The 19,196-nt window shown below is 35.9% G+C and overlaps 1 protein-coding gene across 2 annotated transcripts in view; it reads left to right on the top strand.

The window, feature by feature from the left end:
- Window positions 1-16,287, top strand: part of BRIP1 (BRCA1 interacting helicase 1) — a 137,186-nt gene extending 120,899 nt beyond the window's left edge. For both annotated transcript variants that reach the window (XM_045525599.1, XM_045525600.1), the window contains 3 exons: window positions 5,724-5,806; window positions 13,108-13,437; window positions 14,490-16,287. In XM_045525599.1, the coding sequence (XP_045381555.1) occupies window positions 5,724-5,806; window positions 13,108-13,437; window positions 14,490-15,226 (1,150 nt within the window). In that variant the 3' untranslated portion in view covers window positions 15,227-16,287. The remainder of the gene's footprint in view (window positions 1-5,723; window positions 5,807-13,107; window positions 13,438-14,489) is intronic.
- Window positions 16,288-19,196: the final 2,909 nt, after the last annotated feature.

Raw genomic sequence — 19,196 nt, 5'->3', positions numbered from 1 at the left:
TCAGCTTTCAGTAGGATAACTAACCATCAGTCTTATGTAGCATTCTTCTAGGGAAATTGACCACTCCAAAAAGTCTACAAATTGGCCTTATTCCTACCAAATTACTCTACAGCAAAACCTCCCAGCCTATAAGCCCCACCCATACTTACAGAGCTGCCAATCAGTGTTGTAGCACCTTACTCTTAAGTACAGAGTCTTCACCAGAATTGCACACCAATTCCAACAATACAGAAACAAAGCTGAAGAACTAAGAGAAAACAGAAACAGTACAATATAAAATAGAATAAGGATGGGCCAACTTTTTCTATGAAGAGCCAGACAGTTTAGTAGTCCCCCCCTTATCTGCAGGGTATATATTCCAAGAACCCCCCAGTGGATGCCTGAAACCATGGAATAGAATTGAACCCTATATAAACTATGATTTTTTTGATCTGATAACTGGGATGGCTACTAAGTGACTAATGGGCAGAAAGTATGTACAGTATGCATACGCTGGACAAAGGGACAATTAACGTCCTGAGTGGGACGGCATGAGATTTTATTACACTACTCAGAACAGCATGCAATTTAAAACGTATGACTTGTTTATTTCTGGAATTTTCTATTTAATATTTTCGGACTAAGGTGGACCATGGTAACTGAAACCACAGCAAGTGAAATCACAGTTAAGGGGGGACTATTGTATATATTTTAGGCTTTGCAAGCCACATACAGTCTGTTACATATTCTTTGCTTTTTCCTTAACCCCCTTAAAAATGTAAATACCATTCCTACCCTGCAGGCTGTACAAAAATAAGACATGGGCCACATTTGCTCTGTGTGCTATTGCCAACTCCTGTATAGTAGAAATCTTTTTAAAAAATACAGTATCAGTAATATGCATAAAGAGGTAGAATATTGCCTCCATGAAACAAGAACAAAAAAGGGAAAAGTTCTTAGAAATTAACATGATACCAACAATTTTTAAATGCTGAATAGAGCTTGGAAAATAAAACTGAAATTTCCCAGATCAAAATGCATCTCACCATGCAGTTTCCAAGTACCTGGATAGCAAAAAGGTGTTAAAATCTTCCAGAGACAAAAACAACAGGTGTCATACGGAAGATAGGGAATCACAATTGTAGCAGACTACTGAAAAGCAATATTGAGGCTAAAAGAGAAATGTATCTTCAGAGTTTTTAGGGAAATTTTTGACTTGCAATTCAAAATACCAATGAACTAGTTGGAGTAACTATATTACTCTCAGACCAAGTAGAATTCAGAGCAAATAAAATTGATAGGGATAAAAAGGGATATTACATAATGATAAAAGGGCCAATTCACCAAGAAGACATAGCAATCCTAAATGTGTATGCACCTAAAAACAGGGTTTCAAAATACATGAAGCAAAAACTGACAGATCTGAAGAGAGAAATAGACAAATCCACAATTATAGTTGAAGACTTCAAAATTCCTCTCTCAGTTATTCCTCTTCTCTACTAAGAACTGGTAGACAAACTATTAGATACAGAAGACTTGAACAACATTATTAACCAACAGGATTGAACTGACATTACAGAGCACTCCACTTAATAATAGGAAAGTAAACATTATTTCAAGTGCACATAGAATAGTTCCAGTGTAGACCATCGTCGTGCCTGACCATTAAAAAGTCATACTAAGTATGATCTCTGATCATAATAAAATTAAACAATTTAACTAGAAATCAATAACAGAATATTCAAATACTTGGAAATTAATCAGGATACTTCTAATTAATCCATAGATAGGAACTCTCAAGTAAAGTTAGAAAATATTTTGAACTGATGAAACATGAAAATACATCAAAACTTTCGGGCTGCAGCAAAAGCAGTGCTCAGAAGGAAATTTATATCATCAAATGCTTATTTTAGAAGAGAAAATCTCAAATCAATGATCTGAGTTTCTACCTTAAGCAGCTAGAAAAAGAGCAAAATAAATGTAAAACAAACAGAAAAAAGGGAAATGATAAAAACAAGTATAAATCAATGAAATTGAAAACAAAACAACAAAGAAAACCAACTAAACTAAAATCAGGCTCTTTGAAAAGATCAATACAGTCGACAAACCTGTAGCAAAATTGACAAAGAAAAAAAGAAGCCACAGTTACTAATATCAGGAATAAAAGAAGTGATGTTACTACAGATTACTACAGACATTAAAAGGATAATATGAGAATACTCTGAATAATTCTATACATATACATCAGATAACTCAGATGAAATGGATAATTCCTCAAAACCCACAAAATACCAAAACTCACCCCAAGATTAAATAGGTAAGTAGTCTTCTATCAAAGAAATCAAATTATAGTTAAAAGCCTTCTGAAAAAATTCTCCATGCAGATGGGTTCACTAGCAAATATTACCAAACATTTAAAGAAGAAATATTAATAGCATCAATTCTACATGATCACTTCTAGAATATAGAAGATGGAACCCTTCCCAATTTATTTTATGAGGCCAGCTATTAAAACCAGGTGAAGACTGTACAAAAACAAAAGAAAACGAGAAGAAAACTATAGACCAATATCCCTCTGATATTGCTGAAGATGTTCTTCAAATATTAGCAAATTGGATGAGGTCCTCAAAACTGGCAGACTTCTGATAATTCTAAAAGCAATGAGAAAATAGGCAAAAGCAGTTATAACCAACTTTATAAAAACTCTAGATATTAACCAAAGGTTACAGCATTTCCAGAAACCGTTTATTTATGAAAAATGACTGAATTTTACAAACCTTGAGCTTTGTGGAGTTTTAACTTGCCCTATTCCCATCCCCCTCTCTCCAAGTTCACAGTAGCCTTATGAACCAACAGCCTGAAATCGTCATGAAGAGGAAAAGTGGGGCTGGAGTGCATTCCCAGAGAATTGCCATTATATTACCCGTCCCCTGGAAGACCCTGCTCACAAGGCTATCTTTATTTGACCTGACTCAGAACTCACCCAGGCAATTGTTTAACTTAATAGCTGCCTGAAACAACAAATGACATTAGGGGCAATTAAGAGGCTAGCTAAGAAAAAAAATTAAATAGAAAAACTGAGAAATGAGATGTCCATAGGGGGCTTTGAAAGTTCTCACATATTCCTGGGGCTTTAGGGGGACATGCATGTGCCTGAGGAAGACTATGCTCATGACCAGGGATGTATACATGCTAAGGAAAGACCCTTAGCTATCACCTTGATGCTCTGCTAAAACAGAAAGTGAAGACTGAGGCAGAGTTGTTACCTGCCTTGCTGAGAGTTGAAAGTGTGTCCCAACACAAGTGCAGAGCCTCCTGGCAAAGAATGGGAGATACATTGGTCCTAGACATTTAAAGAAATCTGTTTTATCACTAGCTGACTGCTAAGCTAACCAAGCAGTCCTCAATGGCTACACATGACAGAATACAGACTTTACAGAATTATTTCAGAAAAGTCACGACAAAAAACCTCAAGGAGGGAGAATAACCTGATTTCTAGACTTGCCACATTATATTTAAAGTGTACTGTTTTGGGCCAGGCGTGGTGGTTCACACCTGTAAATCCCAGCACTGTGGGAGGCCAAGGCAGCAAGATTGCTTCAGGAGTTCAAGACCAGCCTGGGCAACATAGCAAGACCCTGTCTTTACAAATAATTTTAAAAGAAATTAGCTGGGCCTAGTGGTGCATGCCTGTAGTCTCATCTACTCAGGAGGCTGAGGCAGGAGGATCACGTGAGCCTAGGAGTTTGAGCTTATAGTGAGCTATGATCACACCCACTACACTCTAGCCTAGGTGGCAGAGGGTGACCAGGTCTCCAGAAAAAAAAACCCAAAAAGCACTGTTTTCAACAAAAATTATTATACAGCCAAAGAAAGCAAAAAGTACATCCATACACTAAAGGAAAAAAATAACCCATAGAAACTGTCCTGAGGAAGCCCAGACATTTTACTTAGCAAATAAATCTAGTTTAAATACATTCAAGAACTAAGGAAACTATGTCAAACTAACTACAGGAAATTATGGGAATGGTATCTTGCCCTCACCAATTAGAGAATATCAATGAAGAGATTATTCTTTATATGAAATCATCAGAAAGTAGAACTGTTGAGCAGAATTAAACCAACAACTCCAAACAAACCTAGCAGACATCTGTAGCACACGTCATTCAACAACATCAGAATATACATTCCTCTCCAGTTAACATGGCACATTCTTCAGGATAGACCATATGTTAGGCTGTAAAATAAGTTTTCATAAATTTTATAAGGTTGAAATCATTAAAAGTATCTTTTTAACCACAAAGAATGAAACTAGAAATCAGTAACAGAAAAGAAAAGCAAAACTCACAAATATGTGGAAATTCAATCACACACTCTGTAAACAACCAGAGGGTTAAAGAAGAAATCACAAGGGAAATTGGAAAATACCCTGGCAGCGTTATTCATAATAGTCAAAAAGTGGAAACAATGCAATTGTCTGTTAACTTATGAATGAAGTACTGATACATGATATGAGTGAATCTTGAAAACATCCCACTAAGTAAAATAAGCCAGATACAAAATGCTACATATTGTATTAATATAATTCCAGTTAAATGAAATGTCCAGAATGGGCAAATCTTTAGGGACAGAGTATATTAGTTGTTGCCACAGGCAATGGGACATAATTAGGATAATTTGGAGTGACTGCTCATGGGCACAGGGTTTCTTTTTGGAATGGATAATGCTATATAGGTTGTACAACCTTATAAATGTACTAAAAACTATTGAATTGTATACTTTAAATTTTTAAAATTATTTTAAAATAAAAATATTTTTTAAATACTAGTAAATTGAATCCAACAATCTAGAAGAATAATGAACCATGACCACATATGATTTAACCTAGGAATACACAACTGGTTCAATATTTGAAAATGAACCAGTGTGATTTCATATATTAGCAGTTGAAAGATGAAAAACTACATGATTATATCAATTGATTTTAAAATATTTTTGACAAAATTATGTGTTCACTCATGATAAGAACTCTAATCAAACTAGTAGAAAGGACGTCTACATAAAATATACCATTGTTAATAATACTTAAGGTAAAAAATGGTCTTTGTAGCTAAGTAAGAAGGTCCTGGAAAATATTTTCTATAATTTTCTTGATTTCAAAATAAAATGCACATAACATTTTTAGATAAGACATTATCAGTAGTTGGGAGAAGTAGGGGATTTTTTATAAAGCTCTTTGGGTACATTGTGCTGGGTAGCTTCTATAACTTTTCACAGTAATGAATTGATTAAAGGAATATTAAAGGAATATATAGTCTGGGCGTGGTGGCTCATGCCTATAATCCTAGCACTCTGGGAGGCCAAGGTGGGAGGATTCCTTGAGCTCAGGAGTTGGAGACCAGCAAGAGGGAGGAGACCCTGTCTCTACTAAAAATAGAAAAATTAGCCAGGCATCATGACACGCATCTATAGTCCACGCTACTTGGGAGGCTGAGGCAAGAGGATCTCTTAAGCCCAGGAGTTTGAGGTTGCAGTGAGCTATGATGACACCATTGCACTCTACCCAGGACAACAGTGAGATTCTGTCTCGAAAGAAGAGAGAAAGAAGGAAGGGAGGGAAGGAAAGGAAGGAAGAAATAAATCTGACACACCATTGGGTTTTTCAAATTTCTGTCTGTCCCACTAGAAATCTGGCTTTTATTTTCAACATTATAATTATTTGATTTTCCCCCTATTTTTTGTAGGTGTATTCGACACAGAAATGATTGGGGAGCTCTTATTCTGGTGGATGATCGCTTCAGGAATAACCCAAGTCGCTATATATCTGGTAAGATTCTCAGCTGGGCTTACGGTAAAATCTATAGTAACTACTAGTAACAAGCTGTGGTAAAAACACATGATATGTAATCTATCTTCTTAACAGCTTTTTAAGTACACGGTACAATATTGTTAAGTATAAGTACAATATTATAAAGATCTCTAGAACTTTCTAATTTTGCATAACTGAAATTTTAAGCCAATTGAACCCAATTCCCCATTTCCCCCTCCCCTCATCTGCTGCAACCACCGCTGTACTTTCTGTTTCTGAGTTTGACTATTTTAGATACCTCATATAAGTTGAATCATGCTGTATTTTCCTTCTGTGACTGGCTCATTTCACTTAGCCTAATATCCTCAAGATTCATCCATATTGTAGTATCTGACAAGATTTCCTTCTTTTCTATAGCTGAATAATTATTTTATGAATATATCTTATTATATGTATACACTATACCATATTTTCTTTATCCATTTATCTGTCAATAGACATTTAATGTTGTTTCTACCTCTTGGATATTGGGATGAATGCTGCAGTGAACATGGGAGTGCAGCTATCTCTTGAAGATCCTGATTTTGGTTGTTTAAAATAAATACCAAGAGTGGAATTGGTGGATTGTATGGTAGTTAAAGTTTTAATTTTTCGAGGAACCTCCATACCATTCTCCATAGCAACTGCACTGTTTGACATTCCAGTTTCTCCACATCCTCCCTAATTCTTGTTATTTTCTTTTTTCTTTTATTTTCTCTTTTTTTTTTTTGTTTTGGATACTGACAATAGGTATGAGATGATAATTGCATCTCATTATGGATTTGGTTTGCATTTCCCTGATTAGTGATAACTGAGTATCTTTTCATATACCTGTTGGCCATCTGTATGTCTTCTTTGGAGAAATGTCTGTTCAAGTACTTTGCCCATTTTTTAATTGGGTTACTTGGGCTTATCTGTTTGTTGATTTTTTTGCTGTTGAAATAAAAAAGGATATAGAAAATATCTGACACCAGTGAGAATAAAAACACAATGTACCAAAAGTAAGGGATGCAGCAAAAGTAGTACTAAGAAGAGAGTTTATAGTGGTAAATACCTACATTAAAAAAGAAGAAAGATCTCAAACAACTTTACAGGTCTAAAAAAAAGAACAAACTAAACCCAGTGTTAGCAGAAGGAAGGAAATGATAAAAAGTAGAGCAGAAATAAATAAAATAGAGAATGGAAAAATAACTGAATAAATCAATAAGAGTTGATGTTTTTGAAAAGATCAACAAACTTGATAAACCTTAAACTAGACTAATTAAGAAAAAGACTCAAAATCAGAAATGAAAGAGACATTGCAATTGATGCTACAGAAATAAACAGGATTATAAGACACTACTCTGAAAAGTTATGTGCCAGTAAATTGAATAACCTTGAAGAAATGGATAAATTTCTAGAAACATACAATCTACCAAAATTAAATCATGAAGACATAGAAAATCTGAGCAGATGTATAAGTAGTAAGGACACTTAATCAGTAATCAAAAACCTTCCAACAAAGAAAAGCCCAGTACCAATTATTAAAAGAGGAATCGATGCCAATCCTTCTTAAACTTTTCTAAACAACGGAAGAGTGAATACTTCCAAAACTCATTTATATGAGGCCAGTGTTTCCCTAACGGCAAAGCCAGAAAACAATACTATGAGAAAACTACAGGGCCAGGCATGGTGGCTCATGCCTGTAATCCTAGCACTCTGGGAGGTCAAGGCAGGAGGATCCCTTGAGGGTCATGAGTTCGAGACCAGCCTGAGAAAGAATGAGACCCTGCCTCTACTATAAATAGAAAAATTAGGGCCGGGCGTGTGGTGGCTCACGCCTGTAATCCTAGCCCTCTGGGAGGCCGAGGCGGGTGGATCGCTCGAGGTCAGGAGTTCGAGACCAGCCTGAGCGAGACCCCGTCTCTACTAAAAATAGAAAGAAATTATCTGGACAACTAAAAATATATATATAGAAAAAATTAGCCGGGCATGGTGGCGCACGCCTGTAGTCCCAGCTACTCGGGAGGCTGAGGCAGTAGGATCGCTTAAGCTCAGGAGTTTGAGGTTGCTGTGAGCTAGGCTGATGCCACAGCACTCACTCTAGCCCGGGCAACAAAGTGAGACTCTGTCTCAAAAAAAAAAAAAGAAAAGAAAAATTAGCCAGGCGTTGTGGTGCACACCTGTAGTCCCAGCTACTCAGGAGGGTATCTTGAGCCCAGGTGTTTGAGGTTGCAGTGAGCAATGATGATGCCACTGCTCTCTAGCCCAGGCAACAGAGCAAGACTCTGTCTCAAAAAACCACCACCACCAAAAAAAAAAAAAAAAAATTTAATCCTAGCTACTCAGGAGGATGAGGCAGGAATATTGCTTGAGCCCAGAGTTCAAGGTTGCAGTGAGCTGTGATCATGCCATTGCACTCTAGCCTGGGTGACAGAGCAAGACCCTGTCTCCAAAAACAAAACAAAAAAACCCTCTATGCTTTACTTTTCTCCCATCACACTTATGTCATTGAAGTCACAAATTACATTTTTTATATTGTATGTCCATTAACATTTATTTTTTATACTTTTGTCTTTTAACTTCTGTACAAAATTGAAAGTGATTTATGCACCACTGTTACTGTTTTAAGGTATTCTGTATTTGTCCATATGTTTACTTTTCCTAGCAAACTTTATACTTTCATATTGCTATATAGCAAACTCCCTTTAGCATATCTTGTAAGGCAGGTCTAGTGATGATGAAGTCCCTCAGCTTTTGTTTATCTGGAAAAGCCTTTATCTCTTATTCATTTTTGATGGATAGTTTTGCCTGATATAGTATTCTTGGTTGGCAGGTGTTTTTTTTTGTTGTTGTTGTTGTTGTTGTTGTTTTTGGTCTTTTTTTTCTTTCAGCATTTTGAATATATCATCCCATTCCCTTCTAGCTTGTAAGGTTTCTCCTGAGAAATCTGTTGACAGTCTTATGGGAGTTCACTTGTGCATAATGAGTTGCTTTTCTCTTGATGTTTTTAAAATTCCATTTTTTCTTTGACTTTTGATAATTTGATTATAATATATCTTGGTATGGACTTGTGGGTTCATCCTATTAAATAGTTGGGTTTGTTGAGCTTCTTGAATCTGGGTATCATTTTTTCCCCCCAGGTTGTAAGTTTTTGATCATTATTTCTGTAAATAAGCTTTCTGTTCCTTTCTCTATTTCTCTTTCTAGAACTACCAGAATGCATACATTGGTTGACTTGATGGTGTTCCATAAATCTCTTAGGCTTTCTTCACTTTTTTTTTTTTTTCTTTTTGCTTCTCTGGATAATTTCAAATGACCTATCTTCAAGTTTGCTGACTCTTTCTTCTGCTTAAGTCTGTTGTTGAACCCCTCTAGGGAATTTTTTTCAGTTCAGTTATTGCATTTTTAGCTCCTAATTTTCTGTTTAGTTTTCTTGGGATTCTATCTTTGCTGAAATTCACCTTTTTTCCCTGTATCATTTTCTTGAGCTCGTGAGCATCTTTTCTGACAGTTATTTTAAATTCTTTGTCGAATAATTCATAAACCTCTATTTCTTTAGGGTTGCTTTCTGGAGATCTTATTCCTTTAGACAGGGTTATTTTTCCCTGTCTCTTTGTGTTCCTTAGAACTTTGTATGGTACGCATACATTTGAAAAAGCAGCCACATCTCGCAGTGTTTATAGACTGGTTTCATACAGGGACTGACCTTCTCCTGTCAGCCCAGGTAGGCATTCTCGGAGACTCTCAAACCTTTTCTGTAGATCTGTCTTCCCTAAATTTGTATGTATAGATTTCTAATTAGAGGTATTTGCCAGTTTTTTTTTTTCTGGACATCATAATCTCTTATACCCTTCTATCTGTCTCTTATATTGTAGGGCCTCTAAAGCAGCAGCAAGCAGCAACTGTCCAGCTCTTTTATTCTCATGGGTCCCAGGCCCATAGAGTATGCCCGGTCTGGTCAGTGCTCCATGACAAGGGGGACAGAAACTGGTCCTTGGGCAGCCCCTTGAAAAGCAAAAATGTTAGATATATAGTCTAGTCTTTTCTTTACCCCGGGGAAGCAGTCATCAAGTTGTATCTGCCTCTGTCTTCTGTACTGTGGTTCCTCTGGAGCAGCAGCATGCTGCCCAGTTCTTTTGTTCTTTAAATGCCCGGGGCCCATGAGTTTTCCGGGTTATGTCAGTCCTTGAAGAGAGGCTAGACAGAAGCAGTGTCTCAGGTAGGCTCCCCCAAAAGTCAGAACTTGGGACGTACAGTCCAGTCTTCTTTTCTTCCCAGGGAGAAGCTAGGAGCTTGGAGTTTACTGCCAATCACATGGCAGTGTTTTGAGGTTAGAATTATGGCGACAAAAGTGTATCACAAATTTTCTTACCCACTTTGATGCAGGTAGTAGATTCGTCATTTTTTTCCTACTCAAAGCAACAAATATTGTGTGCTCATGGTTTCATCCAGCAGTAACGCAGTCCTTTCAGAGTGAATACCAGGAGTCCACTTGTCATCAAAGAACTATGGGATACACTTGCATCTTTATTATTGCCTTAAAGCTAAAAAATTCATTATAAAATCAAGAGATGCCAAATTTAGTTTCAGATTACCTGTCTGTGGGTGTAGACTCTACCTTTTCCACTTCAGAGCCTAAATACTGTATTTGGTTTGATATTAAAACATAACCATCTGGATTAAAGCAAAAAAATACTGGTTTATTGATTTTATCTTCCCTTTTCCTATAAAGCACTCAGCATTTTCACCTTTAATTACTGTTTGATGTAAGCTACTGAGTGCTGGTATTTAGTCAGCAGGTGGAGCTCATATTCTTTCAGGTTTTCAAAAGCAAACAATGATATTTTACACTGAAAAGGCTTAATTCATTCTAAAAAGGTTGAAATGTAAAAGTAACTATAATAAAATTTTTTAATTTTAGAGAATTGCATGTTTTTTTGACATAATCATTTTCCCCAAGAAAACAAAGAACTTTAAGAGAAACGCTTATCAATTTTTTTATTTCAAAATAGAACTTAAATTTATAGTTCAGATTTGTTGAGAGATTTTTTTGAATTAAAATTTACCATTATTTCTGAGTAGTTTTTATTTATTTTTTCTAAGATTCATAAGGGGTGAAATGGTTTCTTATTTTGGTAATACTAGCACAACACAAATAGAGAATTGATAGAAAAATTCCATTTAAAAAAAGCTAAAGAGCCAGGTGTGCTGCTCACACCTGTAATCCTAGCACTCTCGGAGGCCAAGGCGGGAGGATCCCTTGAGTCAGGAGTTTGAGACCAGCCTGAGTAAGAGTGAGACCTTGTCTCTACAAAAAATAGAGAAATTAGCCAGGCATGGTGGTGTGTTCCTCTAATCCAAGCTACTTGGGAGGCTGAGGCAGGAGGATCGCTTGAGCCCAGGAGTTTGAGGTTCCAGTGAGCTATGATGATGCCACAGCACTTCAACCTAGGCAACAGAGCAAGACTCTGTTTAGGAAAAAAAACAAAAAACAAACAAAAAAACTAGAGGACTGTATTTGAAATTATAGTAGTCAAGTTGCATGAAGCCCTGTTTTATCAGAACTTATAATACCGTAACTACTTTTTTTTTTTTTTCCCAAAGTGTCACTCAGGCTGGAAGTACAGTGGCATGCTCATAGCTCACTGTGGCCTCGAACTCCTGAGCTCAGGTGATCCCGCCTCAGCCTCCTAAGTAGCTTGGACTACCATCACTAGTCACCATGCCCAGCTAATTTTTAAATTTTTTTGTAGAAACCAGGTCTCTCTATGTTGTCCAAGCTGGTCTTAAACTCTTGGCCTCAAGCAGTCCTCCCACCTTGGCCTCCCAAAGTGCTGAGATTACAGGTGTGAGCCACCATAGTGACTTTTAAAACTAATTGCATTAGCAGGGAATATTTATTTTGTGAAAGCCCAAATATCTGATTCTGCATTTTATTTTGAGCTGTCATAATACAAAACACTTAAACTCTTAATATGGTTCATTTTTATGCAGCTTTTATATGTCATAGGTCAAATCATATCCCTTACAACTTGATTACTTATATATATATTTTTTTCTTTTGAGACAGAGTCTCACTTTGTTGCCCGGGCTAGAGTGAGTGCCGTGGCGTCAGCCTAGCTCACAGCAACCTCAAACTCCTGGGCTCAAGCGATCCTACTGCCTCAGCCTCCCGAGTAGCTGGGACTACAGGCATGCGCCCCCATGCCCGGCTAATTTTTTTTTTTCTATGTATATTTTTAGTTGTCCAGATAATTTCTTTCTACTTTTAGTAGAGACGGGGTCTCGCCCAGGCTGGTCTTGAACTCCTGACCTCGAGCGATCCACCCGCCTTGGCCTCCCAGAGTGCTAGGATTACAGGCGTGAGCCACCACGCCCGGTCTGATTACTTATATATTAAACATAATTGTATAAAAATCCAGAGGGGATGTGATTTGCCCAAAAGACAGTATCATTTCCTTCACCTCCAGAGTATTTTAAGATGTATTTAGACTTGGTAGAGGACGAGAACAAAAAAACCTTTGAAAATGGAATCTTGAATTTATTTTTGCAAAAGGAGTAAAATTCAGAATATTGGAGTGGAAGATTGTATTGTTTACAACTTCTAGTTTCCCTATATGAAAAAGGTCAGTAACTTTTGTGGGAAATTATGGTGAACTTTAATTTGCCATATTCTCCAGTTATTCTTTTTTTTTTTTTTTTTTTGAGACAGAGTCTCGCTGTGTTGCCCGGGCTAGAGTGAGTGCCGTGGCGTCAGCCTAGCTCACAGCAACCTCAAACTCCTGGGCTTAAGCGATCCTACTGCCTCAGCCTCCCGAGTAGCTGGGACTATAGGCATGCGCCACCATGCCCGGCTAATTTTTTCTATATATATATTTTTAGTTGGCCAGATAATTTCTATTTTTAGTAGAGACGGGGTCTCGCTCTTGCTGAGGCTGGTCTCGAACTCCTGACCTCGAGCGATCCACCTGCCTCAGCCTCCCAGAGTACTAGGATTACAGGCGTGAGCCACTGCGCCTGGCCTCACCAGTTATTCTTAATGAGAGAATAGTATGTTTCCCTCTCTTCACCCTACTCCCACTGACTCTTCCTTCTCTCTACGTGGCAATCACTGCATATGAAGAGAAATGTTACTGATATATGAACATATTATACATATTAAGTAAAATTGCAGGAAAAAATATTGAGAACCATTCTGTACATTGAAAATGCAAATTAGATTGTTTCTGTATAAAAAGTAAGCTCTATCTTAGTAACTGAGTAACCAGATTTTCCCCTGGATTTACTTTTGTCCTTAGGACTTTCTAAATGGATACGACAGCAGATTCAGCACCATTCAACCTTTGAAAGTGCACTGGAGTCCTTGGCTGAATTTTCCAAAAAGCAACAAAAAGTCACTGATGTTTCCAAAAAGAACAGAAAGTATAGGCAGAATGATGAGTCTACACTTGAAGTGACCTGTTTGAAGGACAATACTGTGAATTATTTATTGGAAGCATCAAGTCATCTATCACCAGAAAATACTAAAGAAGATGAAGCAAAAATGTCTGTCCAGGAACCACAGTGTCCTAAAATGATTACTAAAAATCCATCTCTACCAAGTGGCATCATCTCCAGAAAGGAGAAAAGTATGAAAAGTTCTGCCCATTTACATTTGACAGAGAAGTCTTATATTTAGTGAAATGATATTTATTTGGGTATAGATTAATTTCCTTAAATATGTTAGTTGTAATATAAGATGTTGTTATAAAATGATGAAATAGTATGGTGTTTTCCAATGGGAACAAACTTTTGTCAAGAGACCAGTTTCCACTAAATAGCTTTGCCACTTACTAGCTTTGTGATCCTGAGTAAGTCACTTAACCTATTTGAGTCATAATAGAAAATAAGAATACCTGCCTAGCTATCCCTGCAGGTTGAGTTGTTTTTTTTTGTTTGGCTTTTTTTTTTTTTTTTTTTTTTTGAGACAGAGCCTTGCTCTGTCACCTGGGCTAGAGTGCCGTGGCATCAGCCTAGCTCACAGCAACCTCAAACTCCTGGGCTCAAGTGATCCTTCTGCCTCAGCCTCCCGAGTAGCTGGGACTACAGGTGTGCAGCGCCTGGATAATTTTTTTATTTTTTGTGGAGATGAGGTCTCGCTATGTTGCCCAGACTGGTCTTAAACTTCTGACTGCAAGCTATTCTCCCACCCAGGCCTACCAAAGTGCTGGGATTGTAGGCATGAGCCACCACACCCGGCCAGTAGTATATATTTCTAAATAATTATCCTAGTAAATTCAAGGCTATTATCCTGGTAATCAGGAAACTAATTTCTAGTCCTGATCTTTCTAACTGGTTTTATAACTTTGAGCAAATAGTTTAGCCTTGTACTTGTCAGTTTCCTTATTTATTAAATAAGAGAATTAGTCTAGGTCAGTTTTTCGAGGCAAATTTTTACAGCCTGTTCCCTCTTTTACTTAGCCCTCTTTCTTCTTAACTTTTTTTCCCCCAATAGGCCCTTTTTAAAGCATGAACCTCTTTAAGTTCTAAGGTAAAAAAAAGTTCACAACTACTGGTTGTAGGATCTAAGTTATGTATCCTATAGAGCTATTTAATTATTTCTAATAAATAATTATTTTAGTCTAACAATTATTATGTTAATAATCAGAAAGTTAAAGCTCTTAAATTTTTGTATTCTTAGATGGTCTAGTGTTCTTAGAAGAGTCTGTCCAAGCAGTGAAAACAGAAGAAATTGTGATTTCCAGATCCACAAGCCCAACTTTCAACAAACAAACAGACAGAGTCAGCTGGTCTAGCTTTAATTCTTTGGGACAGTATTTCACCGGTAAAATACTGACTGCAACACCTGCGCTCAGGTCATCAGAGAATTGTGCCTCTAGTCCTTCCAGGTTCAAAACAGAAAAGATGGAAAGTAAAACTGTTTTGCCACTCACTGATAAATGTGAATCCTCAAATCTGACAGTAAACACATCATTTGGGTCATGCTCTCAATCAGAAGCCATTATTTCATCAATAAAGACTGATGCTACTCTTACAAAAGAAAATCATTCCAAACATGCACTCTGTTGTGAAGAAACCCTGGATCCGGACATTAAATTGTCTCTAGAAGGTGAAGAAGCTAAATGTTCCACTCCAAATAGAGCTTTTGAAACCGAAGAAGATGAATCTATCTATTTTACACCTGAACTTTATGATCCAGTAGATACAGATGAAGAAAAAAATGACCTAGTTGAAACTGATAGAAGCAATAGATTGGCTAATAATTCAAATTGCATTTTAGCTGAAAACATTTCTGAAACTGGAACTATGGAAGAAGTGGATTCAGTCAGTGAAATGAAAGCTGAGATGACATGCACAGATACAAAGTTGAATGGAATCATGCCATTCCATGGAAATCATGGAATCATTTTCCATTGAAGAAAATAAAATTAGTAACGTGGATGGTAATGTAGAAACAACTTGGATAAATTAATTGGAACTGAGGAAAACTCATGAAACGGAAATAAAGAACTTTAAACAGTCTCCTTCCAAAAATAAAGGTGTGTTCCCTAGTGTTCGGTAATAATACTTAACTCTCAAGCTGTAAAAATATTTTGTCATGCTTATGTTAAACTCTATTGTAAGTAATAATTTGTACATTGGATAAGTGGGGTACTTTCAAAAAATTTTGGATATATTTTTTTCACTTTAATTGTCAGCAGATTTTTAAGTATATTTTATGTTCAGAAATGTAAGTTTTACTATTTGAGTTTTGATAAAGTGATTCATACAAAATATTTTCCTTAAGTCTTTCATAGCTAAGTGCAATTTAAAATTAATCAATCTGATAGTTATTTAGAGTTTCCTATAGCATTTCCAATTTCATATAAATAATCATATTTTGTAGTTCTCTTCATCCATTTATTTTCATGCTGGTACAGAAAGATTAATAATAGCAGGCTAGTCACACCACAGCCATGTTTCACCTCAAATCTGTCTGAAACTTTTTTAGAAATTACCTGTCTTGAAAAGTTTATTCCCTTATTAAACTGCATACTTAAAGCTAAAAATCAAACAAACAGGTTATTAAAAAATTTATATAAAATTATAAAATGCCAAATGAAGTACTCCAATTTTTCAGTTCTAACTATTTAGCTTCATCATCACTGTGGGGAAAAAGTGATAAGTTCTGGCATAAAGCCTTAGTTATACAATTATTAAGGTAGAAAACTTCATATATAAATTTGATAAGCAAACACATATATAACTGCAACTGAAATATGTTTCCTTAGAGCACAGTAATTTTTTCTGTGAATTTTGACTGTTATGTTTTTATGAATGAAACTATACAGCTGATCAAAAATGATTATAAAAGATGCTCATCTCTGATGTCATTCCAAAAAGACACTCACTAATCTTTTTCTAAGAAACATCTGTTATTCAGTGGGCGCTTTGACTTCTTGTAAATGATTTGAATTAAAATTTTATGAGTTGTTCAAGTAGTGTGTATGGTCTATTATTTTCAAGTCAAAATTCCCTAGAATCAGGATTATTTTTTATATTCATTTGGATAAATGGATTATTATATATGCATATGTTTGCTTTTATTTTGCTGGCATTTAGATTTAATACAACTTATCTGTTTCCATAGCACTGAGTGTTACAACTGTAAGCATAGTTCAAAGAAATTTAAATTGACAGTTTACCAATTAAAGGATTTATCTATTAGGTGGGATCTAAAATATCCCAAGCTACAGATAAATCCTTTAATTGGTAAATTGTCAATATATTTTTCTTATTGGATCAGTGAGTAACAAGTACCAACTACTAGATTAGAAGGTAATTTCTACATTGTTTTGAAAGAGTGAAACTATTTCTCCCCTCTGGTATTGTTCTTAAACCACAGATAATGATAGTAGTGTAGTGAAAAAAATAAATAACCAGGTGGAAGACAAGACTTGGGCTTTATTCCTGGCTCTGCCACTAATTTGCTAAGTCTTTTTGGCAATGAACATGCCTTTCATGGAATTAGTTTCATCTGTAAAATGCAGACGTTAGTACTATATAAAGTCATACAAATCCCTTTCAACTTTAAAAATCTATAAAGGAATATCTGTTGATATTTTACTGAGTCAATTTTCATTTGCTTATGTTCCACAATGCTTAAAGCATAAACCATTTTATAAAAAAGGTGAAGTGACTCTTACTCATCTGCATTTAGAGAACAATTATATGAATATGTGCATAACTTGGAATACTAGATATTTATTTTAACAATACTGCAATTAAAACATTTTGGGGACTTTTGAAATTGCCTTTAGAAATTGGTAAACAACATAAGAAAATCAAGCATATTATTTATAGTCACATCATAGTGTTATCACCCAACTTGATCTCAAATGCCATCCCATTCCCTAGCTAGATGAGACTTCCTATTCTTTCCAAAATCTCATTCTCTCTGAAGCTAAAGATTGCCATTATTAAGAATGTACATAAATATGTGCGCCCCAAGCTTTTAGAAATTCGAAAAGGTATTTCAAAAATTGTATAGAATCATATCATTGTTGAAATAGGTGTAAAATCACAACTTTGACCAAGATGATAGTCCAAGAAGTATAAACTGCTGGCCTTTATAGAGTAGGACATAGACCATTTTCATTACTGATAACATGCTTTTTAAAGAAATGTTTATAAAGTTAAATAAGTTAAAACACATAAAAGCATTTAAAAGAGTACTGGGCACATGGCAAGTCATCAATTTCTAGTACATCATATCAGATATGTAGAGTACACCCTTGGATTGTATGAAACCTTCCCTAACTATACTTAGACAGAGATTGACAGTAAAGAATTGTTAGTGGAAAGAAAAAATGATTTGGCTGGTTAATTTTTTTTTTTTTTTTTTTTTTTTGTGAGACAGAGTCTCACTTTGTTGCCCTGGCTAGAGTGAGTGCTGTGGCGTCAGCCTAGCTCACAGCAACCTCAAACTCCTGGGCTTAAGCGATCCTACTGCCTCAGCCTCCCGAGTAGCTGGGACTACAGGCATGTGCCACCGTGCCCAGCTAATTTTTTCTATATATATTTTTAGTTGTCCAGATAATTTCTTTCTATTTTTAGTAGAGACAGGGTCTCGCTCAGGCTGGTCTCGAACTCCTGACCTCGAGCGATCCACCCGCCTCGGCTTCCCAGAGGGCTAGGATTACAGGTGTGAGCCACCATGCCTGGCTAATTTTTTAATGTTGTTCAGATATATAAGGTAAAAATTGTTTAGCAGATAATTTATCAGGTAATGTTTGCCTTACACATGCAATCATATCAAATAATACTGAATTTATTTGAAGGCTGAAAGTAAATAGAGCATATAGGCCACAAACTAGATAAACTACCAGTTGGAGAATGGGCTTTGTTCATGGAAGAAGCACAATGTAAAGAGTAGATGTTTCATGACTTGACTTTTGAATTTTAGATGGATTACTGAAAACTTTCTAGAATTGTGTTGGAAATTAATGAGAAACTACTACTATGCTACTACTGTACATTTAATTATTACATGGTTTTAAATTTGGTAGTTTCTAAGTTCACATTTTTGTTACGATCTTTCTATTCAAAACATGATTTTTAAGAAGTTTTCCCCCCATTTTTCTGCAACAGGACTTTGTAATATTACTTTCCTATAATAAACACATTCAAAATATTTAATTCTTTAGAACTGCTTATAAAATTTTGTAAAATCAAAGTGCCTACTATAAAATCTTTCAAAAGTGGTTATTGTAGAGTAATCTCTAAGTGATGGCATCCTTTTTGTATTTGATTACTCCAAAATTCTCACTTATGGTCTTTTAAACCTCAGATTTCTCAGTGACCTACATAAGAACTTACTTTAACCTGTATGAATTCTTGGTAATTTCTTGTTTCCATAGGTAAATTCAGTCGATCTTTTGTAAATAAATAGTATTGATGAAATTTTTCATAATCAAAAACAAAAATGTAAGACCACATCAGACAATGAATGTATAAGGAAGCTCAAACCTTAATGTGAAATATCTGTGGGGCTATGAAACAAAGATCATCACTTGAAGAAATGGAAATTTAGAAAATGACCAAGGCTTATGATCCACTGGCCCCAAATGATTTTCATGTCTCTGGAAAAAAAAAAAAAATTTTGTTTCTTAGGGTTTCATTTGATAGAACCATTAGCTGCCCAGCTTCCTGTACTCCACAATAGAGCCTTGTTATAATATCTATGGGATCTGAGCCAGTGGATCACCTTATTGGTAAGACCACCTTATAATGAGGTGCTTTCAGTAACTAAACTCTCTTGGACTAGGTCCAAAACAACCTATCTTACACCAAATTCCACTCTGTAATAAACATACTTCAATGTATTAGAAAGAAAACATAAGCTATA

The sequence above is a fragment of the Lemur catta genome, chromosome 15 (assembly GCF_020740605.2).
Source record: "Lemur catta isolate mLemCat1 chromosome 15, mLemCat1.pri, whole genome shotgun sequence".
NCBI classification, from domain to species: Eukaryota; Metazoa; Chordata; class Mammalia; order Primates; family Lemuridae; genus Lemur; species Lemur catta.
This window is presented reverse-complemented; position numbering and strand designations above follow the sequence as displayed.